The sequence below is a fragment of the Mauremys reevesii genome, linkage group 2 (genome assembly GCF_016161935.1).
Source record: "Mauremys reevesii isolate NIE-2019 linkage group 2, ASM1616193v1, whole genome shotgun sequence".
Taxonomy (NCBI): Eukaryota; Metazoa; Chordata; order Testudines; family Geoemydidae; genus Mauremys; species Mauremys reevesii.
In genome coordinates this window covers 61,179,697-61,203,792 of record NC_052624.1, presented here as the reverse complement: position 1 = coordinate 61,203,792, position 24,096 = coordinate 61,179,697, and the positions used below count along the sequence as shown (strand labels likewise).

At 42.0% G+C, this 24,096-nt stretch overlaps 1 protein-coding gene across 2 annotated transcripts in view; it reads left to right on the top strand.

Moving 5' to 3' along the window:
- Positions 1–291: 291 nt before the first annotated feature.
- TRA2A (transformer 2 alpha homolog) overlaps positions 292–24,096 on the top strand; it is a 45,986-nt gene continuing 22,181 nt past the window's right edge. Inside the window, exons 1-4 of one of the 2 annotated variants that reach the window (XM_039522021.1) lie at positions 292–516; positions 13,820–13,953; positions 18,882–19,047; positions 23,875–23,937. In XM_039522021.1, coding sequence (XP_039377955.1) covers positions 481–516; positions 13,820–13,953; positions 18,882–19,047; positions 23,875–23,937 — 399 coding nt within the window. In that variant the 5' untranslated portion in view covers positions 292–480. The remainder of the gene's footprint in view (positions 517–13,819; positions 13,954–18,881; positions 19,048–23,874; positions 23,938–24,096) is intronic. The other variant, XM_039522022.1, reaches the window with a different exon arrangement.

Here is a 24,096-nt window from a genome sequence, read left to right as displayed (position 1 = left end):
GGGGTAGCTCGTGCAAACCGCGTGGGGGCACGTACGCAGCGGCGCGTGTTGTGGAGGGGGGAGTTTATACGCTTATGTGTGTTGAGTGTGGCGGGGGAGTCGCACAAGTCCCGTGTGTTTGAGGGGGCCGCTGCAGAGCCTGGGTGCGCGCACGAGGGGGTCCGCCGTAGGGGGAGGCAGGGGGTAAATGGGGACAGTGTCCCTCTCCCAGTTCGGGCGGGACGGACGGCTGAAAGCCCGGGGCGGGCCCTCACCTCAGTCACCCACCCCCCTCCGCCGGGCGCCTCCTTTGTGATTGGCGGGGTGGCCCCGCCCCTCTGCGCGGTGTCGGGCGCAGACGAGGCAGAGGCGCCATTTTGCGCTGCCGCCGCTGCCTACACGACGGGTCCGGAGGCTCTGCGGGGAGGGAGGCAGGAAGGAGCCCGTTGCCCGGGACTCGCGTCCCCGTTCGCTGAGCGCAGCAACCAGCACCCCGCCGCCATGAGCGACGTGGAGGAGAATAACTTCGAGGGGAGGGTGAGTGGCGAGCCCGCCCGGGCCGTGCTTGGGGAGGCCGGCCCGGTCCTCCAGGGAGTGGGGGAGGGGCGAGGCGCTCTTTTCCGGCGGGCCGGGAGGCGCGTTAGCTTCTCCCTAAGATGGCGCCCCTCGGCGACGCTGAGCCATCGATGCCTCCCGCCGATACCCCCCGCCCCCGGCGGGTTCTGCATTGGGCCGCTGTCCGCGCCCCGCTGCCCTACCCCCTCCCTTGCTCCCCACAGTTTAGCCACGGGGCGCCCTGCTCTGCTGGCCCCGCCACACTCATTTCTTGATGCGGGCGATGCGCCGTGCTACCTGCCCACCTCCTTTGAGCCCGCCTGGGGTCCCTTCTTCTCACCCGCCGCCCCGGCGAGCGCCCTCGCTCTGAGTTTCTCTCTTCTCTCCTTCTCGGGCTCCGAGTCCAGCTCGCCCGCCCCGAGCCCCCAGGTCTGCGGGATCCCACTCCTGGAGCTCCTCTACCCGGAGCTTGGGCACCGGAGGCGGCGCGGTGCCAGCCCTTGGGGCGGGGGAGATCACAACGTGTCAGCGCTGGTTTGGTTGTGCTTTCTTTGTCGGGCAGTTAATGGCTGCGCCTGTGTGAGAGACGGGCCGTGTCACTGCCTGAGGAGCGCAGGGACCAGCCTCCTCTTCCCTTCCGATGGCCCGTGATCGGGATTTCCTCTCAGCCAGATTCCCGATGCCACCTGAGGTCTCCGCTGCTGCCCTGTGTAGTTCACTGATGATCCGATTGTACCCCACCACTCCCGCTGTGCCACCTACTGGGGTGTGGTGACCCCTTGCCTTGTTAGGCTGAGCACCTCACTGATCCTCTAAGGCAGTGGTTCTCAAACTTTTGTGCTGGTGACCCCTTTCACATGGCAAGCCTCTGAGTGTGACCCCTCTTATAAATCAAAAACACTTTTTAATATATTCACCACCATTATAAATACTGGATGCAAAGCGGGTTTTGGGGTGAAGGCTGAGAGCTTGTGACCTCCCATATAATAACCTTGTGATGCCTTGAGGGGTCCTGACCCCCAGTTTGAGAACCCCTGCTCTAATGGTTGCTGCAGTCTTTTTGTACATGTGTGAATGGTATTTGTATACTTGTGAATGGTCTCTGTACACTTTTAGTGATTGACAAAGGCAGAAATTAGAAATTGCTTGGTACTATTTGAAACATGGGACAAATGTTCACGTCCATGTGGTCACTGCCTTCATCCCATCCCTGTTTACCTCTGTTTTATTGTAGGAAATCTTTGGGGTCCTCTCAAGAGTTGCTCTTGAAGAGAACTAGAGGAGCTTTTATGTGACCTCCTCTGATGATGCAGTGGCAGCAGCTTTTGCAGCAACCTGATGCTGCCTAGGGAAATGACCACTGAAATTCTGACAGTGCAGTGTTGTATTCCAACAAGTATCTCTACTGAAATAGTGCTACTTTTGTAACACTAAATAAAAATAGTCCCTAGGCTAGAAGCACAATACACTGCTATAGTATTGGCTGCCGCTTCCTCAGGTGAGGTAAACAAAAACGGTTCTAGTGTGGATTATTCTGGCAAAAGTGGCTGTTAGCTGTGTATTTCTGATTTAATTAAAGTAATGAGTAAATGGAAAATGAACATATATATTTAGATATCACTTTGAAAAACTTGGGTAACAATCGTGCTTGCTTGTCAGTAATTCTTTACAGTTTATGATGTTCTTTGAGCACTAGTTTACCAAGAATTTTTACTATGTATTTTGGTATCTTGCTTTTTTCCCCCCAGAGATATTTTCTCATCCCTTTCTCTAGTTTAAGAGTACAGTTGTTAGGGTGGTGATGAAACTGATGAGCTTCAGAGTTACTGTATGTTTTCCATTGCCTGATGTTGAAATAGGAGGGTCTACTCTAAGCATTTCTGAAGCTACGGTTCTGTGACTGCTGTTGCAGTTGGTCCCTTCTCTATTTAGAGGGTAAAGTTTACTTGTCAGTGTGTGCCATTAGTCTTACTTCAGTTCTTTTGGGAGTACACTTATCTTTATTTCCAGTGATGATGAAATTTCTTACATTGCCATTTGCTATGCTGGTTATTTTCCATTTTATGGTCTTCCATGCAGCTGAATGCAATGGTAGAGAAAATTAGTGATATGTTTACTTTTGTTCATGTATATCAGAACAGAAAACAGTCACACACACTAATTCCTGTTACTCTAGGAGTATTCTAAAATTATTTTTTGTCTGTTTTTCTTTTGCTTTGTGTAAAACATTATTTTAAAGACGCAATACATCTGTGCCTTGCGTTTTCGCTTGTGAGCGATTTTGAAGATCCATCTGTTGAACACTTCTCCCAAATCCAACAAAAGTCAATTGCACTAAAGTTAATTAAAATAAAATTGAAGTACTGTATGGTGCTGCTTAGTTAAGTATGTGTTCTTCACTACTTCAGCCCAACCAGTCATACCTTAATCATCATGTGTCCTTGATACATGCATTTCTGAGTGTTTTATTGTGTTCTAAAATAATATGAATTGAACTGAATTACCACTGTTGTGGATGTCATAAAAGCCTAGCTACGATAAAGTAACTTTAAAAAAGTGCTGCAGACTGCCTTAAGAATTGCGCAACACATAAGTTTACTGTACTTGAAATATTAGAAAAATAATTCTTTAGCTTTGTCAGTTTTACTTTGCATTTTTATGTATATATAGTCAGTTTCACTTTTTTCCTTGTATAATGAATAACACTTATAGGGGTGTCTTACCCATCCACATTGTAGGCTAGAACACACACACTAAAGATAAATATGATTTGTAAGGCCACAAAATTGAGAAGTCTTGGTGTAGGAATATAGGCCTACATGAGACCTAAGTAAACTATGATTTTACATTGTTTTGATTTTAACCTAAGAGGTAGGTCTGAAGCATGCAGCCAGAAAAAATGAGAGGGATTGTTTGTGTTAAAACTTACAATGGTCCTGGAAATATCACTGTTACCTTATTGAGCATTTGAGCTAAGCAATGGAAATAAAGAAAACATGGTTAATTGAGCACCAGGTGCAGTAAATAATAAGTTAGAAATGCTTAGTCAAGTCTTGCAGCTGGGGAAAATATGGCAAAGTGAGATGAGAAAGTATGGTGCAGCCCTAAACTGCTTCAGCTGATTTTAGCTAAGGTCCAATAACCAGCAGTGATATTGCTTACTTTTTATGCAGTTTCGTTGTCAGTTTTCTTTAGCCTTCTGGAGACATGGCATGATGGGGGAAGTTGTCTCCCAACCCTGAACTTTATTGTAAGCATGTTGGCCAATGCTTATAACTATATTATTGTTAGGATATAGGTAAGGATATATTCTTTTGGATGCAACTTGCACCAAGTGGCCTTTGAACTAGTAAAGGAATGCTTGTATGGAAACTGAGTCATGGCAAACCTTAATACAGTTGTTAAGGAAATTTCCATAACTTGGCAATTATAGCAATTGAAGCTATTTAAAATTATTTGTTGAAGCTGAGTAGATTCCCAGTTGATATCTCTCTTAAAGGTGATCTGCTAAGAGGAAAAAAGGGCATGTGCATTTTTTGTATATGATGTATATCAGTGGTTCTCAAACTATTGTACTGGTGACCCCTTTCACATAGCAAGCCTCTGAGTGTGACCCCCCCCTTATAAATTAAAAACACTTGTTTATATATTTAACAACATTATAAATGATGGAGGCAAAGCAGGGTTTGGGGTGGAGTCTGACACCTCGTGATCCCCCATGTAATAACCTCATGACCCCCTGAGGGGTCCTGCCTCCAGTTTGAGAACCCCTGATGTATATGGAGGACTAGGAAAGTGGTTTTGTTTTTGTTTTTAAATCTGCCTTTTTTACATTAAAATGACAGAAGATCTCTATGCTGAAAGACACTGACTGGGAAACTACTGAAATGGTGACCCCATTAGAGCTGAAATGGTGGAAGTTGAGCAATTTGAAAAGTAAAAGGATTTTTATTCATAATGACTAAATCTATTTAACACCTGATATTTTGGATAAATATATAAAGGAAGCCTTTATTAACGATTAAATATCCTCACCTTTTCAATTAAGGTGCTAATTGATGTGGCAAACACTAAGACCTTCCCAAGTGAATATGGTGGTTGCTAATTGCAATACTAAGACGAAGTCTTCTGTTTCCAGCTTCCAGGGGATGTCAAGAGTGGATTTTTTGTCATATCCCTGGATTTAAGTCTGGTTTATAGTTCCATTTTCTGCTCATACCCTAGGCCAGGGATTCTCAAACTTCATTTTACTGTTGTCCCCCCCTCCCCCCCCTTCTGACAACAAAAATTACTACATGACCCCAGGAGGGGAGACCAAAGCCTGAGCCCCACTGCCCTGGGCAAGGGGTCCAAAGCCGAGGCCTCAGGACTTCAGCCCCAGGCTGGGGGCCTGTAGCCTGAGCCCCGCTGCCCAGGGCTGAAGCCCTTGGGTTTGGGTCCTGGGCAGTGAGTCTTAGGCTTTGGCTTCGGCCACAGGCCCCAGAAAGTTTAATGCCAGTCCTGGCAACCCCATTAAAACCGGGTCCCAACCCACAGTTTGAGAACCACTGCCCTAGGCTCACGTACTCACGAAAGAACTATTTTCATTCTGGTAACTCCAGTTTGGCCTTTGTTACGTTTTGGTTCCCAAAACTGTAAGTTTTTGTCCTTCCTCAGGTCAGGGGAGTATTGTTCCTTGTTTCAGGGACAGTACTTCACTAGAATCCCAGTTATCTATGTCTAAAATAATGGTTTTATATATTATATATGAGATGACATGGATTGAGTAAATTGTAGTATTGCATTTTTAACTTACTCCCCCGCTGCATATAGGATGTTTTCAGAGAGAAATAAAGAACATGGGCTTATTCACCTCTTATGCAAAGTTTGTGCAAATTATTAGTAAATTACAGAGAATTTAAGATTTGAGTCTTTGTTCCCTTCATATTCAGCTGGTTGTCATTAGCAGCGTCTTCTGCATCCAGTGATGTAGCTTCGTAGTGAGGTTTTTCAAAGCAGTGTACAAAGTACACTTTAAGCCAGTGGTTTTAACCTTTCCAGACTACTGTATCTGTTTCAGGAATCTGATTTGTCTTGCAGACCCCAAGTTTCACCTCACTTAAAAACAACTTGCTTACTAAATCAGGCATAAAAATACAAAAGTGTCACAGCACACTAATACTGAAAAATTGCTTGCTTTCTCGTTTTTTAAATATACATAAAATAAACTGATTGGAATATAAATATTATACTTACTGTACTTTCAGTGTGATACTTGAGACCATTTTTCACTCGTGTGAGCCTTATCTGAAGACTGAACTCTGCTGCCTGGGGCTGAAGCATGTAACTTGGCTTTGCAGGGCCACCTGTGGCATGGAGCCCTGGGCAGTTGCCCTGCTTGCCACCCCCTAATGCTGGCCCTGCACTTGTGACCACCCCCCTCCTAACCCATCTCTTGATGAGTCGTCCTCCTCCCCCTGCTGAAACCCCAAAGTTAAGAAACATTGATCTAGATGAATTGAGTAACTGGAAAGGTTGGTTTGTTTGGTTTCAAAGAGGTGAATAAGCCCATATTCTTTATTTCATCCTGAAAACATCCTATGCACAGCAGGGGGAGTATGTTAAAAATGCAGTACACCTCTACCTTGGTATAACGCTGTCCTTGGGAGCCAAAAACTCTTACTGTGTTATAGGTGAAACCATGTTATATCGAACTTGCTTTGATCCACCGGAGTGCGCAGTCGTCCCCCCCCCCCCCCCGAGCACTGCTTTACCACGTTATATCCAAATTCGTGTTATATCGGGTGGCGTTATATCGAGGTAGCAGTGTACTACAATTTACTCAACCCCTGTCATCTCATACGTACGTAATATATAAAACTATTCTTTTAGACATAGATAACTGGGATTCTTTCCCTAAAAAAATGGTGTCTTCAGCAGATATTTACCTTGCTAGTCAAGGAGTGATAGAAATTCCTACAGGATATGCCTATTCAGTTTTTCACCAGGTCAAAGTAGCAGTCAAATTTTTTCTCATCTTCCTAAGTTTCAGTACCTTTGATTTTAATTGAGATCTCTTTCTACTCTGTATAAATCCTAACATTGGCCATAGTCCAAAAAAGTGCTTAAGCACGTATGTAGCTTTAAGCACATAAGCAGTCTCATTGAAGTCAGTGTGGTTACTTATGTGCTTTGCTGGATCAGAGAAATTGTGAAAGGAGTATTTGGCTTGAAAAGAATACTTTGCAGGTGTATCTTAAAAATATACAGGTTAAGGAAATCTGGTCATCTGTTCTCTTTGCAGTCCTCTCATTGGCTCAAAGATAATTTTAGGGAAGGCTGTGTCTGTAACCTTTGGTTAGGGTCAGAACATATTCTCCAAGGGCAGTCTACTGCCTCAGTAGAGACCAGACGCTCCCAACAAGAATTTTTAGAGGACGACAGTATGGATGTATTCTGTTGCAGCTTTTGGAGATGGCAGTGGCAGTTTTCACACATGGGTAGTCCAACAGTTCTTTGGGAAGTGCTCTGATAATCCCATGGTCTGAGTCTATAAGAGTGTGAAAAAGGAGGGTAACTTTTTTTTTTGTTAAGTGTCTGAATATTCTTGTCCTGTTTGTTCCCTTTGGCTTTTCGTCTTGTTATTGAGTAATGCTGGTAGTTACTGCTAGACTACTATTCATGCCATCGTAGACAGCTGGACTCTTAGATTTCAAAAAAGGAGATTTGTTCCTGTCTTCCCTACCTTATAGAGGAGTACTTGAAAACAATCCTTCTGCAAAAATACTCACCTAAATAAACCCTAAGTAGAGCACAGAACTTCTCTTTTTGGCTATAACCGTAAATATGAGTATTTTCAAAGACCTTTTAACTCCAGTTAATTTTTTGAACACTGAAGGGTAAGGGTTATCTGTTGATAATCATGTAACTCATTAACATTGTGAGTTGAATATGTTTATTGGTATATTTTCTGTTGGACAGTATAGTTGGCAAATTATCTTTTTTAGCAGCAATTCATCTTCCTCCCATATAAGTTGAATTACTCATACATAGACAGCTTAATATACAGATCACATTATAGGATTTACAGTCTTACGTTTTGATTTGTCAAGCTCTTGACAGGGTATAAGAAAAAATAGCCATTAAGAGATCTGTTTCTCCATTTAAAGCAAAGTTGGCCCTATTCTGTGGCAAGATATTCCAATTGATCCCTGAGTAAATAACTGTGATTGAAGGGACTCATCTGTTAGCTGTTACCCTGTTGATGTTTTATCCTACAGACTTGGGCTGCTATCAATACATTCCTTAAAATCTCCTTTTCTGATCATCCATCTCCCTTTTTATTTTTCCTTTCTTTTTAAAGGGTTGTGTTCCTTTTCATTCACTCTTTATTTTGCTAGTGTTTCCTTTTTGTCTGTCTGTCTTGGGGAAGGGTCTGGTGAAATTCCCAAGAAAGTACATAGGATTGTCCTTCCATTGGCTCCAGACCATTGATGTTTCTCCTTCAGTTGACTTGGGGTGCTGTCCAGCAAGTGATGCAAGCCACATCCTTGTGCTTATCCCTATCTCTTGTCTAGGGCTGATCCTGCTGCTACTCCCCATCAACAATAAAGGCTCATACAATACTGGCCCAGCCTGTGGTGGTACTCTTCCCTGGCGAAGTAAGACTAGAATAGCATTGTATATGATCAGAACTGTCAGTCTTACTTTGCTACTTATGCTATTTCTTGTGGTAGGGAAGGACTTTGAGAACAGTAGCATAGGCAAGACTGGCTCAGTGGATGTTTTAAGTGTGTTTGGGGTGGTGAAAGTCGAATTCACATGACGTTTCATCAGATTAAAACCTTGATGTATGTGCAGCTCTTACAAGTGAAATGTTAGCTACAGAGAAGTCTGAGACTGATTTTATTTGTTCTGCATGTAATATGTATGTTTTCTTTTTAACCAAATCAAGCATACTGTATTTTGGCATGGAGGGGGAGGAGGGTGAGAGGTGGGGTTATTATGAGACATAGCCATAGTGAAATTCCATAGAATTGTTTTTCCTTCCTATTCTACTCTTCATGCACACACTGCTATGCCCTATTTTATCTTTTTTAATATCTCATCTCAAAAATGGGGTCCATTGATATTCATTTGACAAACTCATTCTGTCACACTTTGGAGATGTTCAAGTGGTCAGTGAGAGGGCATAAATACCCCTTCCCCCAAGGCTTTTTTTCCCCCCTTTTTTCCCTTACCTCATTCTCTTCCCCACCCCAGGAAATTTGAAAGAGCATTTTTTTTAAAACCCTGCAAAAGATTCAGTAGGATAGTTTAAGTACTCTGAAAGCTTGTTTTAAAGCCTTATCTGTACTGGAGAAAATAACATGGATTATTGGGAAGGCAACACTCAGTGTAGCTTATCTGAAATTTGTAAGGATATAACCCATAGTTCAACCAGTTGTGTATCAATGTAGACCCAACACATTGGTACAGTTGGTGCCCTGTTAACCGATACCTATCAGAGATTACAATATCCTCAGCTCGTGAATGGTCTTCAGTTTGATTGTGAGTTTTCCCTCTCTGCCCTTGGTGGGTCCCCTCTCTGCTTCTGGTTTCCTCTCTTCCCAGAAATATCCTTTAGAAATACTTCTGGCTCTGCATATCCTCATCTGGTGAAGCACCAGTAGATCAGTAGTTGAAACTGTACTCTGTAGCTTGTTCACTCACCTCCAGTAATGTCCCCTGCTCTGACTGTGCCACTGCTTGCTTGTGGTTCATCAGAGTGAGAATGTCAGCCATAATGTGGGCCTGCCACAGGGAGAGTGGAGTTGGTCAAGGTGCTCTGTTAGCTTTGGAGTGTTAGGGAGAATCTGGTACCTAAGGTATTGTAAGGAGCGCAGCTACTAGTTGTGCTCTTCTTGCTGCCTCTTGAGCTGGAGAATCATCTGTGGATTGCTGTCTGAAGCATTCACTGTGACAAACTACCTGTAGTTCGTTAGAGCAAGAGAATTGACTGGTGAACCATTAATGACTCACTGAGTAGCAGATAGAGGGGGAGGCATTAGTGTAGGTGTTCTGTCCAATGGTGGCAGTGGGATGGGAGGTTAATGGTGTTTAAGAAATACAGCCTTAACTGGTGATTTGTCACAAATTGAGAACCTTCAGAACAGGAGGGAGGGCATTGCTCAGTGGCATTTCTATGGAGCAGGATATACTGTAAGGATGAAGACAGTGGAGAGGGGACTCTTAGTTGGCAAGTAAGGATATGTGCTAGCTTAGGTGGCAGTCAAAGATAACTGTCCACATCTTTATTTTAGGGCAGTCTTTATGTGAATTCAGATCAGCGCAGGTGGTTTTTGATCTGCAAGGCCACATTCATTTAGGATTTGCCATGATGAATGTGGATGCAAGGGCAAACTTAAACCAGTTAGGGAGGCGAGTGTGGACTCAAGTGTTGGTATTTCCATCAGTGCTGTATGACCATTTGAAGAGCAATAACTGATTGCTCTAGTGTAGACAAGCCCTTATTTTTTGGTGTGCTTTTTATCATTTTTATAACCTGGCGGCTGCATAGAAAACTCAAATAATCCTAGGAAATTTTTTTCCCCATTCATTAAAGATTATGTGCCCAAGGAAAAATCTTACTTCCTGGGACAGGGATTATATTGTAGGGCAAAACATAATATATGAGGTTTGTGGGTTATATCCATCCCATAAAATGCTTGTGTACGAAACCATCAGGTCTGCTCTGTTTGCATTGTAGATGATAAAACTGTAAAGATGCCATATTGGTTTTGGGGTGCGGGGAGAGGAGAGTTTGGGGAAAAAAGGTAGGAATGGTGAGGACTCTGGAAAAAATCCTTCCCAGCAGAAGACTTCATCCCGTATTATGTAACTCACCAGGGGTTGGAAACCTGTTCTAGTTCAGCAAAAGACCACAAATAGAGGGAAATATTTTCTTAGCTGCTTTGCTTTCCTTAAACTATCTCATAAAACCATTATATAGATTTCTTTAATACTCCCTTTGAAGTTCTGTGAGAGTAATGTTCTCGGTTATATCAGAAAACTGTTAATGCCTGCCATTGACATATAGTATGCAGCTGCTGATAGAGAATAGTTGTCTCCTCAGCTGCAGTCCACATCACCAATTGTTATGAATTTGAAGAGGTTTGAAACTTGTAAGGACCTGTGCTCTCACTGCAACTTGAAAATTGGAACAGTTGAACTGTCTTGTGAGTTTAAACTGTTCTAGAGCAGGGGGTTGGACTAGATGACCTGCTGAGGACCCTTCCAACCCTGATATTCTATAGGTCTATGAAATAATTTAAAAATAAAACAAATGGATTATAGTTTGATCTGTATGAAATGAGGTGGTGGTTCCTTTCAAATATCTGGCAGATACATTCATGTCAGTATGGCATTAATTGGAAACCATGTTGGCAGTGTCAGCAGAGTTTTAAGTTTGAATGGACAGGGATACTGAACTATAACCTCTTATACTAGAGGTGTCAAACATATATCCTGTGGGCCACACCCTTCCCTTTTTAATTTGATATGTCAATGACACTTCTGCAATTAACTTTAATCACTGATCACTTGTAATGAGGAAGGCAGTGGGAATGATTGCTGTAGGTATTGGGAATTGCTGCAGGGAATAAAGTGTAGAGGAAAGAATAGAGGAGGCTCTCAAAGGGTATGGCTACACTTGAGAGTTGCAGTGCTGGGAGTTACAGTGCTGGTAGTACAGCTGTGTAGGGAAAGGGTTGGTGTGTGGCCACACTCACAGCTACCAGTGCTGCAGTGTGGCCAAATTTGCAGCATTTGCAGTGCTGTTGGGAGTGATGCATTTTGGGCAGCTATCCCAGTGTTCAAGTGGCAGCAATGTGCTTTTCAAAAGAGGGGGGTGGGGTGGAGTGTGACAGGGACCGGGGTGGAGAGAGAGAGTGGATTTTTGGAGCTGACACTGTGTATCAGCTCCCTGCCTTGCAAAATCAGAAAATTTTCCCGACCCCTTACTCTTAACTGCAAACAGCTTGCAGACCAGATAAGCAGCTGCTCCAACAGACTCCCTTTCTCCCCCCTGCCCCCGCTGTTTCTATCCTCAAGCAAACACTCATCCCCCTGCCTGCCTCATTCACAGCAAGGTAGTGGGTTATCTCATTTGATTGTTCACAGTCAGTTACAGATTGATCACAGCAAACAGGAGCTGTGTTTGTTTTTTAGATAAGCAGCTCCTGGAGCCCCAGTTCACAACAAAACAAAGAGAGGCAGCATAACAAAACAAAGAGAGTGATTTAGTTAAAAGCATTCTGGGATATCTCCTAATACCCTGGAGGCCAATAACAGCGCTGGTGTGTGGCCATACTTTACAAGCAGTGCTGCAGCACCAGCGCTGCAATCGTTATACCCCAAGCAGACCCAGGTGTACAGCCAGCGCTGCAGCCAGGGAGTTGCAGCACTGGATGTGCCCTGCAGGTGTGGACAGTTACTAATTGCAGCGCTGGAAAGCCTCCACCAGTGCTGCAACTCTCAAGTGTAGCCATACCCAAAGACAATGAAGGGGCAGAGAAATAGAGTAAGGAGGATAGGAAGGAAAGAAAGAAAGAAAAGGCAGGAATAGTTGTGGGCCTGAAAGGGAGCATGTTTTCTGAGTGAGCTCTGGATGTGAGAATAAGGCATGGAATAGAATAAAGGTACATAAAATCACCACCTTCTCGTGATCTCTATGGAAGCCTCCTATAGTCATCAGAGGGCATTCTGAATAGTTAGCAGTTTGAATGTAGCTCTCCCTTCTTTCTCTTGAATTCTTGTTGAGGTACATTGGGGAAGCTTGCTCAGGTTACATGTTATGAGGCTCAGTAGAACTTGAAAGGTTCTTGAAATAACTTGAAAGTTGGGGGAAAGCTTGCTAAAACTTGTGTATATTTAATACTTCTCCATATCTAAACATTTACAGTTACTTAAAGCAAATTTAAGCCACATATGGCCACGCTCCCTGGAAAAAAGTGTTATTGGCTGGGAAGGCGGGCGGGGGGGAGAGAATCCTATCCTGCTCTGTTTGCTTGTTTTCCTGGTTATTTCTCTTATGTGTGTGTTCATGCAAGTAAAAATGGCCCTTCATGGGTTGCTTTGTACTATAATACATATTTTATTTTAAATATGGCTTTAATACTCAAGGGAAATAGGATAGCAATAAGGAAGAGAAGAAAATTTAGACAATCATTAACTTTAGGTTTAGTTTGGGCAGTGTATGTACCTATGTGCATAGAATTTTTTTTTGACTGGGAAAGTGCTGCTTTAACTTTCTGTTGAACTAAACGTGGCTTAATAAGAGCTTATTACAAGACTAGCATTTTAGGTATTTAATATCAAAGTGAACATTTAATATTAGGAAAAAATCTATTTTATATCAGAACATCTTAATATATTTGTGCAAATTAAGTTTTAGTACATGCTTGTATCTTGTAGAAATTCTAAAAAAAAAGGATAATTCTATAATTTGAAAGGGGGGGAGGGCAGCTTTGAAACATTTTGAGAAAATCAGTAAACTCATTGTCAGAACCTAGAAATAATACAATTTTAAAGATTTTTTTTAAAAAAATGTTTTTATAAAATAGTTACTTGCACTTTACCTGCTGGCTTTTCAATTTTGGTAGATAACATTCTGAACTCCAGCAGAGTTTTATAATCCCTAGTGCTTAAATATACTAAATGTTCTTTTTCCATTAAGGTTAATGTTCGTGAAGAAATTGAAGAGTTTTTTCCAAGATTGTGGAAGATAAATCAAGATAAAAGAAGGCTAATGAAAAGTATTAAAGATCAGAAAATTAAAATTGAATGGGGGAAAAAATTGAACAGAAGATTGGTCAGATAGAAGCACTTGAATGTTTTTTTAAGGCTATAATGAATTGTTTGAATTGGGGAAGAATACACGAAGTATGAAAAATGAAAAACTCAATGAAGAATGAAGAAAAGTAGAAAGCAAGAGTGAAGTAGAATTAAAAGAATCTGGAAGAATGAATGGGTCCTAGGTTAAGTAAATGTATGGTTTATGTTCCAGTGTCTGTATGATCAAGTTGTAGATGAATTTGCATGATTACTTAGTTAATAGAGAATTGGTGATCTGGTTCAAGTAGGGAATTATTTGAGGAAAGCATACAATATTAACAGTGGGTTAACAGACTGAAATTTGTTCTGGAGGGTATTGCCTAACCATTTGTCTTTCAGGAGCAATCAAAATAATATAATTACGGTACTTTAAACGTTAGGAGTTAGGCATTTATGTGACCAGTACCATTTGTAATACTGTCTTTTTTGTTAGGAGTCTCGCTCCCAGTCAAAATCTCCAGCTGGGAGTCCTGCTCGTGTAAAATCGGAGAGCAGGTCAGGATCTCGTAGTCCATCGAGGGCTTCCAAACATTCTGAATCGCACTCCCGGTCAAGGTCAAAATCCAGGTATGTACTGTTTTTGATAAAAAATTAATTCTGCATCATATATCCATGGGTATGATGTAAGATACCGAGAGCATCTGATTTTCAGTTTCGACCAAGACACACATTAAAACTCTCCAATACAGAAATCTGTTACACCCAGTAAACAGTGGAAAAACACCAGAAGTGGTTACTTGTATCTGAAGTCTTGTCTACATAAAGCAGTAATGTAGACTGTTGCTTAACATGTTGGGCATTAATTGGGCCCTGCTGGTCTGCACTAAAATCCCTAGTGCACTTTAATATAGTGCTTTTTCAGACAGCACCATGTTCTTCTTTGAGGAGTGTCCATGTGGGTGCTTTAGGTAAATCTGCATGCCTGTGCTTGGAATCAGAGATTTTTAGTATCGGTGCCTGGTTGGGTCTCACATGCGCTGTTCCTGTCTCACGGAGTACCAGTTTATAACCCATTTAGTTAGTTCATAGTTAACTGCCCTATCTTTCCCCTGTTTTTCTTACAAAAAATAATAATTCTTCCTTATCTTAGGAGTTTAAGTTTCAGTTATTAGTATACCTCTTGGTGTAATGTAGTAACCCTCCCTTACGGGAGAACCTTATTCTAAAGGGCATGACCGACTCTCCCCACCACCCTCTCAGAGGAAAGAGCACTTCCCCGAAAAAGCAACATAGAAACGGGCTCCACCTTCCCTGTCTCGGGAAGCTGCCAAAAAGACTTTCTCCGGCCTCTCAGACAAATCAGTATTGACTGCACCAAGACCATCCACCTCTAAGGTAGTGGGAACATTCGATACTGTGCAAGCAAATGACCCGAAGAGGGCTGGCTCAGAAAAAGGCAAAAACGGGAAAATCCCTGCCTCGGTACCGCCAATGCTGATCAAATGTGGCACTAAGCAGCTTGGCACCACTACAATCTATGGCACTACCTCCTGCTTACACAGTGCATAGCGCAAGGCCCTCGGCACTGACAACTGCGGTAAAGGTGCTGGTACCGCCGACAATACCTTCCTTGGTATCAATGCTCTCTGTACCGCAGCAATTCCTCTGGTATAAGGACCTTTTAGTCTCGTCAGCACCAGAATCTCCACTCCTGAGTACTGACCTTACTCCAGCATGCTCGGTACTGTACCAACTTACCACACTAGCCAGATCAGCTCCTCCTTTATCTAGCAAGGAGGCTAATGATGATGAAGAGGAAATCTCCCACCACTCCTTGCCTACCCCCACCAGACCAGGTCCACTACAACAGGAGTACCAACTCATACTTGAAACTCAGGGATGGTATAGACACCCATGAATGCTGCCACCGATGCCATTCCCACCACAGTGGTCTTATTGGGACTCATGGGCAATGTACTGCCAACACTGTCAGCCTCCCAGTTCGCACACAGAGGGTGAGGCTTTCCTCATCACCCTTTGTACCTGTACCCTCTGAACCTCCGGAAGAGGCAGTTGAGGAACTGGAGGAGACTTCAGATTGAGTCACTCCAGGTACCAGTTTTTCTTCATCCTCTCTGGATGAAGCTGCTATGCTTCCACCACCCACAATGGGGGGATGACTTTAAACAGTTCTAAGAACTATTTAAGAGAATCACAGATTTATTAGAGATTCCATTGGAACAAGTTGCGGAGTCCCAACATAAGTTATTGGACATCCTTCAGACTTCAGCCTCTTCTGAGATTGCCCTACCAATAAACGAGGCTCTCATGGACACGGCCAAGATGATCCTGCAGACCTTGGCAACAATTCTACCCGCTTGTAAGAGAGTGGACAAAAAATACTACGTCCCCTTCCAGGGAACGGAATTTTTGTTTTCCCATCCCACATCAAACTTTCCTGTGGTAGAGGCTGTGAATGAGCAGGGCAGGCAACATCACTCTAGAATAGGCTGACCAGATGTCCGAATTTTATTGGGACAGTCCTGATATTTGGGGCTTTTTCTTGTATAGGCTCCTATTCCCTCCTCCCCCACCTCCTTTCCCGATTTTTCACACTTGCTATCTGGTCACCCTACTCTAGAACCACCCCATATGATAGGGATTGGAAGTGGTTAGATGTCTTTGGGCATAAGGCCTACTTGTCAGTGACCCTACAATTCAGGATTGCCAATTACGAGGCACTGATGGCCAAATACAGTTACACAAATTATTGAAAAATGTCTGAATGTATTGATCATCTCCCCGAGGACAAAAAAACAGCAATTCAAAGCAACCTTGTCACCTTCTCTCTTGAACAGTTTGACAAGTCTCTGTGGACAAGGCAACACATTCCATCGCCACAGCCATAGTCATGTGACAAGTTTCCTGCCTCCACTTCTCTGTTTTTCTCAGAGGTACAGTCTACCTTCGAGGATCTCCAGTTCGAGGACCCAAAGCTGTTGGCAGCCAAGATTGAGGAGTCTCTTCACACATTAAAAGATTCCAGTGTGACTCTCAGATCGTTGAGCATTTATGTACCTTCTCAAAAGAAAAAACTAGAAGTATTATTTGGCATAAAGAACAAGATCTGCACCCTACACCCAACCTCAGAGGCAATATGACCCACAGAGACCACTCTCTTCTCAGCCCCTTACATCCCAACAACCTCCTTCTAAACAGCGGTTTCAAAGATTTGGTCGAGGACCGGAGATACCTCCGACATTTTCTATTGCTGGAACCATCCAACACAATCCATCCATTCAGAGACCGTCTGACTCCATTCCACCCAGCGCGGAGAAACATCATGTCAGACAAATGGGTACGGGAAATCGAGACTGGCTATTCTATCCAATTTGCCTCCATTCCCCCTACCCACTCTCTCTGTCCCTCGTTAGGGATCCTTCTCATGAACACCTACTATCACAGGAGGTAAACCATCTCACACCTGGGGCAGTGGGGGAAGCGTCACACTCGGGGGAGCTGGGGGGGCCAAAATACAAGTTGGCACAGGGCGCCATTTTCCTAAAGGCCAGCCCTGACTACACGATATACCTACCTTCACAAATGAAAAAGATTCTATATGTGATGCCAGAATAGGCAAACAATGGCAACTACCTCTCCTTTACCAGTGGCATTGGATTACGTACTAGATCTCAAGGAAATTTGATCTCTCATTGAGCTCGATCAGAGTACATCTCACAGCAATTACGGCGTTCCTTCACAAAGTGGACACGTTCTTGATGTTCGCCCACCCTACCGCTAAAATGCTTCCTCAATGGTGTTTCTAATCTTTAACCTGTAATACGAGCTGCTATTCCATCATGAGACCTCAATCGGGTGCTGCGATGCCTTATGGGGGCCCCTTTTGAACCATTAGTGACATGTTCACTTCTCCATCTTTCAATGAAGATGGCCATCCTTGTTGCTATCAGATCTGCCTGACAAGTAGAAGAACTGAGGGCCCTCATGGCACATTCCCCATAAACAAAATTTTTGAAAGTTAACCTATGACCGCATCCCAAATTCCTACCTAAAATAGTTTCATCATTACATTTCAATGAACCCATCCATCTCCTATCATTCTTCCCAAAACCTCATGAGATCAAACACTTTATATCCTGGGTGTCCGAAGGGCGCTAGCTTTTTACATTGAAAGGACAAAGTTATTTCTTTCCATCATGGAAGGATCTACAGGAGATGCCATATCAAAACAAAGGCTGTGGAAATGGATCTCCAACTGCATTGACTTTTATTGCCATCAGTAGGTACAACCCCCACGGGGACCCATACACACTCCAACAGAGCATTCTTCACATCAGTAGCCTTTGTCAACAATGCGCCTGTTATGGACATCTGCAAAGCTAGCAACCTGGGCATCAGTCCATACATTCACCCAGCACTATGTCACAGAGCTGCACTCATCAGATGCTCTACGACTGCAACTCCAAAGCCCCTCCCTTCCACCAACGGGCACTGCTCTACAGTCACCTAAAGTGGAGCACCCACAGGGACAATCCTTGAAGAAGAGGAGGAGGTTACTTGCCCTGTGCAGTAACTGAGGTGCTTCAAGATGGTTGTCCCTGTGGGTGCTTATCTTTCCTCCTCCTCTCTACTTCAGAGTTTTCACACAAGAGACTGGAGTAGAGAATGAGATCAAATACTTCAAATCATACCACACTGGTTTCTTCATAATTACTGTCAGACAATAATTTCTGTGGTTTACCAAAACTTTGCAGGTAGTTGTGAGGTGTTAGAGCATAGGTTTCATAAGGAGCATGAATGATGTGAATGCCAAAAGACCATGAATTGAACCGTGCAAACCGTCAGGCATTCTTTGGCTGTTACAGTATGTTTTTCTTGGACTGTTAGGCAATGAGGGTTGTACCCTACCTGTGACTATGGTACTTGTGTGTGAAACAACATAATTTGGAACAGTTTTGTACCATCTTACTGAACAGCTGGACATGTGTGAATGATGTGAAGAACAACCTAATTACCTGAAACTAGCATGATCCTTCTGGCCTTAATTTTCGATTACTGTTGAGCCTAGGCTTACGTCAATCATAGACGTTAGACAGAAAAGCCCTGCTAGATCTGTCCATCTCCCTGCTGATGTAAGACTGTTTGTTTCTTAAAACATAGTATATTGGGCTTCCATATCACTGCATGTTATAGATGTCATTTTATATTGACATGCTGTGTGTGTGTGTGTAAGCTTAGAAATCTCTTCTCTAATTTAAAATATATTCTAGTTCACATGTCAAAAGTGTACTTGCCGTGTGAGTTTGAATCACATTACTGATCAGTCTCAGTGCAATTTTAAACTACTACAAATCTGCAATTGTCAATCTATAGTTACATTAAGAAGTAGAATTTAAACAATATTTTAAATGTAATTTGTGTGTGGTGATAGTGAATTTGTGAACTTTCCTTTAGGGACAAGTAATCTTTTAAATTGAATTTGTTGCATGTATTTCACATGTATATACACCTGAAAACTTTTTTCTTCATTGAAGGTCCAGATCAAGAAGACATTCTCACAGACGTTACACTCGCTCCAGGTCCCATTCTCATTCCCATAGGAGACGATCTCGAAGCAGATCGTACACACCCGAATATCGTCGCCGAAGGAGCCGCAGTCATTCTCCAATGTCTAACCGAAGAAGGCACACTGGCAGCAGAGTATGTGGTATTAATCAAGGCTGAGTATTTTAAATAAATAAATGATGTAAGGTAAAGCTCCCTGTGGACATTTCTATCATAAGGGAGGCTAGGTTTTTTTTAAAGTGCTTATGAGTTTACTGTGTTTTCTTTGTTTATGTGGATGAATAAGGCAAGAGAAACTCCAGGAGATGTCTACCTCTAAGGCTGACTGAAGGAGTAAAGATTCCTGGATTGATTATCCATGCATAGCTTGCAGTGTACTATGTTCACGGCACTTAAGACTATTCATGCCTAACTAAAGAAGAGCTATGATTAGGATGCATTTCTTGTGCCTTCTTGGTGAAGGAGGTGCTCTGTGGGCTCACGTCTTGGTGCATATGGAGTTAATCAGTTCTGCTAAGTGCTTTGTCTGGATGGGATGTGGGAACATAATGCAAGAATCTGCCTGTATAGTGGTTTCAGCCAGAGGAGTAAAGAATCTAGCCTTGCCCCAAAGTCCCATCTGCAACACGATAGCATGTAAGGGGAACAAATCTGTTGGTGTCTGATGAATAAAAGTGGCATGAGTTTTTGAAGAATAAACATTGTTATAATTTTTTTAAATAAACTACACTTTTATTTGGCTACAGTGTAAACATTAGTTTATTATGTATACTTATGAAAGGCAATATCTAAGTATCTCACTTTACAAACAAACCAAACCCCTATTTTAAAGATGTGCAAGGGGGAATAATAGAGGGATTAAAATTATTTACCTAAGATTAGACATTACATTGGTAGGATAGGATCATGACTCCTGGTTCTCTGCTTAAACCCTTAGACATTATTTCCTATGAAAGATATCTAGACTTCTGACATACTTGACTATGCCTCATATTAATTTTTATCTAATGAAATTTCACTCTATTGGGCAAATACAAAATTAAAAGGGTTAAAAGATGACAGGATGTAACTAAGGAGTAATTCTGCATCTTGTTTGACTTGAACATCTTGTCTGAATTAACTGTTTAGTAGGACTTCTTGAAATGTCAGTGTAGGAATTGATTTTAGCATATTTTATAAATGATCTATGGAAGAATTAATTAAATTTGCAGATGACAATGCCAAATGGAGTTGTATACACATAAAATATTGATAATGTGTTTATATCACTTAAAAAAATTGGCTGGAATTAATAATGAAATTTAGGAAATATGCTAATTATCTTAAATGAGGGTTGAAGGGAGAGGCAAGAGTAAATTCTGCTGCTACTTTAGGAAAGATGCTGCAAATCATTCCTCTTCAAAAAGGTCTTTCCACCATAAGAGAGACTCACAACACTGATTCCCCCCACATCCCCCTTCAACCCAGATAAAACCCCTAGAGTTTCCAAAAAGGTAATTTATAAAATCTAAAAAATTGAAAACAAAATGCCCAAGTAGAATTTTTGCTATACATGGACAAGTGCCAGAGATACCATAAAAAAACAGGGATTTCACCATTCCCGTTGCTTTTACGTGAAAGTTTTCTCACATACTATGGTGATGAGAGGCAATATTAAATTAATCCATCCTGTATCGGGGATTGTAACCTATTACACAGTGGCATAGTTATTGTTATACCTAGCTCTCTGTGTCACACATTAGAAAGGTAATAGCAATGGTTGAGCTGTAAATCTCCTATTTGCACATAGTATCCCAAAGACAGAAGGGCAGTACAGGTAGCAGTAGGTATAGAGGGGCTTGCCCATGAAGAAAAGCTACAAGAAATATGTTTTACGCTTTAAAAAAAAAAAAAAACTACTAAAGGCATGCTGTAACAAACACAAATAATTAAGGGTGTAAAGAATAAAGAGGAAATTGCTTAATGATACGGGGAGGAATAACTGGAAATTATGGAATGAAATGGAGCCAGGTAAATCTTAGACTGAACTTCAAGGGAAAAAATGCTTCAACAGTGTAATTGATGCAAAGAAGGAGTTGGCATCCTTGTTCAAATTACCCAGATTGAGCATGGCAAAACTGAAACATTGAATAAAGTAGTGAAGCCATTCTGGATCAGAGGAAATAACAAAAAGGCAAAGTACTCAAAAATGTCTGGGGAATATCAAGCATTGACGTAAATGTGAATTGGATAAGGTTTATTTTTTATCATACATTTTGATATGTCACTTTGATCATGATCAAGAGTCATCAGTACCTGTCTGACTGACTTTAGTTTCTGGAAGGAACCTGGAAGTTGAAATCTGAGGTTCTGCTCCTGATATTATTGCAAGTAGCTCTATCTCTTGTATAGGCTTTTAGCCCACAGCAGAGCCCTTGCTATCAGTAGTCCTCTGTCTCTCCGCTCCAGTTGACAGTTACTTTAGTGACTCAGGTACTCTTACTTCCGCACTTCTAGGTAATAGGTAATAATTGGAGATATACCAATCTCCTAGAACTGGAAGGGATCTTGAAAGGTCATTGAGTCCAGCCCCCTGCCTTCACTAGCAGGACCAGTTTTTGTCCCAGATCCCTAAGTGGCCCCCTCAAGGATTGAACTCACAACCCTGGGTTTAGCAGGCCAATGCTCAAACCACTGAGCTATCCCTCCCCCCCTTTGGTAGCTATGGCAGCAGAAGCAAGATACAACTGAAACATGGGGCGCTACAGTGACCGGCATATGCCTGATCTATTCTGTGGCAAGCTTGACCATAGGATCTTGACTCTCCTTCAAGACAGAGTGAGTCCAACAAGACTGATGACACCAAGAACAAGAACCTAGGATCCTGATGGGCTGGGCAGTATGCCGTTTGGTATTCCGCGAGATGATTTACCAAGCCAGCAGGCTCAATCCAATTAAAATGGATGATTTAAGTCTTTACTGCCGGGGGAATGAAAGCTGAAACGAGTATTTCCTCCAAATCTATTTGTGACTACTAAGAATACCAACGATGCCCCGCTATCCACTTACTACAAAGGAAAAAGGGGTTGGACAACTCCTGATCCTTTAGGAAGTTCATCTAAGATGCACCTATTTTTCCTCTGATCCATTGTGTCCTGAAGAAATTAAGTTCAAAGGCTCTCTGATTCTGATCACCACCAATTTGGTAGAAATGATCAGGATGTTCCAAATTGATGATCCTGATTTCATTTGCCTTCAGTTTGCCTGATTAGGTGTTCTTTACATTATTGTTGGAGTTAGCAATAAGCAGTCTAAATTGCTCAACTTGAGAAATGCATTAGTTTATGTAACCATGGTAGCTAACTTCAGTCCAAAATAAGACAGTACATTTCTCCATATCAAAAGTGGCTATTGACCCCTCGCTACCTTAAAATATTTTAAAAGGTGCAAGTGAGGAAAGCATTTTGCATATGGCAATATGCCCATTTCATTTATTAGTTTGCACAATACAATATTTTAGGTATAAAATCCAGCCTAGAACATGTGTACAACATGTGTATGTGACTTACTGTAGCGGTAATTGTTTAGGCACTTACACTTATGAGTAGTATATATATGCGTAGAATGCATACAAAAATGCATTTTAAAGGGTTATTTAAGGTTTAAAAGTATTTTAACAAACACCCAATGAAATTACATTTTAAAAAATCTACACTTAGTTATTTCGGTTACAAAACAAAGAACTTGAAAGTTGGGGAATGTCAGATTCACAGTTGCCCATGCAACCTAAATTTTTCCCCCTTGTGCATACAATCTGTGGACTAAATGAGGTAGGTGTCTTGGGATGTGGGGAGGATTTGATTAAAGATTGTCAAAATGCATGTGCACAAAGTGGTAGAATTAAGATTGCACAGGCAACTATAAATCTGGACATTCTTAACTTCTGCATTCTTGGTTTTGTAATCTAAACAATTTTCGTTTGAAGCATTTTTTTGTATTGCACTTCCCTAGGTTTGTTAAAGGGAAAAATATAAAGCAGGTTGTACGGCTATAACAATCACCATCATGGATAATCAAGAAAGTTTGAGACCTCAACCCTCAGCAGTGCAGCAACATTTCTACTACTTGAGAACTGACCATATTAACCGGCAGCAGGAGGAGACAGTTATCCCAAAGCAGGAATGGGCTGCAGGTGCCATGTGCAGAGTTGGTGGGGGATCCTGGCTTGATTGTCTCCACTCCCTTCCCAACTGCCCCTGAGCTGAGGGAGCTCCTCCCCCATATGATGGCCGCAAGGGCAGGCAGATGGAGATCAACCTAGATCATGGCCTCAGAGTCCAGTGTTTGTATCCGTGTCCAATCCACAAACATGGTCTGCGGATATCCGCAGATTTGCAGGGTTCTACCCATGTGATGTGGTTGGAGAATTAGGGGGCCTGGTCTAGCTCCTTCCGTAAACCGCACTACTGGAGTTGCTCTGGTAGGGCCAGGTGTTCCTAATACATCATGTGCTGTGGCAGCCTGGTTCATTAGAATGTGTTCTGTTAATATTTTGGCATGCAGACAGTTTTTTCCTGAGGAATGTTAATGAAAGAAGGGAAATTATTTTAACTGTTTATAACTCTGCTAAATCTGAAAGGAATTTCATGGGATTAAAGGCACTTCTTACCCAAGGGCTTTCTAGTTGCCAAATTGCAAAAGCCTGCTGTGAACAGTGTAGGTGTTAGAGCTTCTGGAAAAAGAGTTACAAGAATTTGATATAATGGAAAGCGTAAAGAAACCTAAATATAGAGATTACCACCAGTTACTCTTGTAATAGTACATGACATTGTGCATTTTTGACGCATTTTTTCTTCTGTTTAACTTTACGAATGTCTAAATATTTCATCATATAATCTCCCATTAAATACTTTGAATAGATTTGTTTTGCATTTATTTGTATATTTGAGAGAATGAACAATTTTCCTTGATCCAACAATGTAGGTCAGAAACCATAGTGATAAAGTGAGACGTGCCAAAAGTCAAGCAGAGCTGGGCCTTACAAAGGTAATTAAAATCAATAGTAAAAGGTTCTTTAGCCATATAAACAAAAAGAAAACAAGGAAGTGGGACTGCTAAACACTGACAGGGTGGAGATTAAAATAATATTAAGTATGGCCCAAAATCTAAAAAAAATACTCTTCCTCAGTTTTTAATAAGGATAAT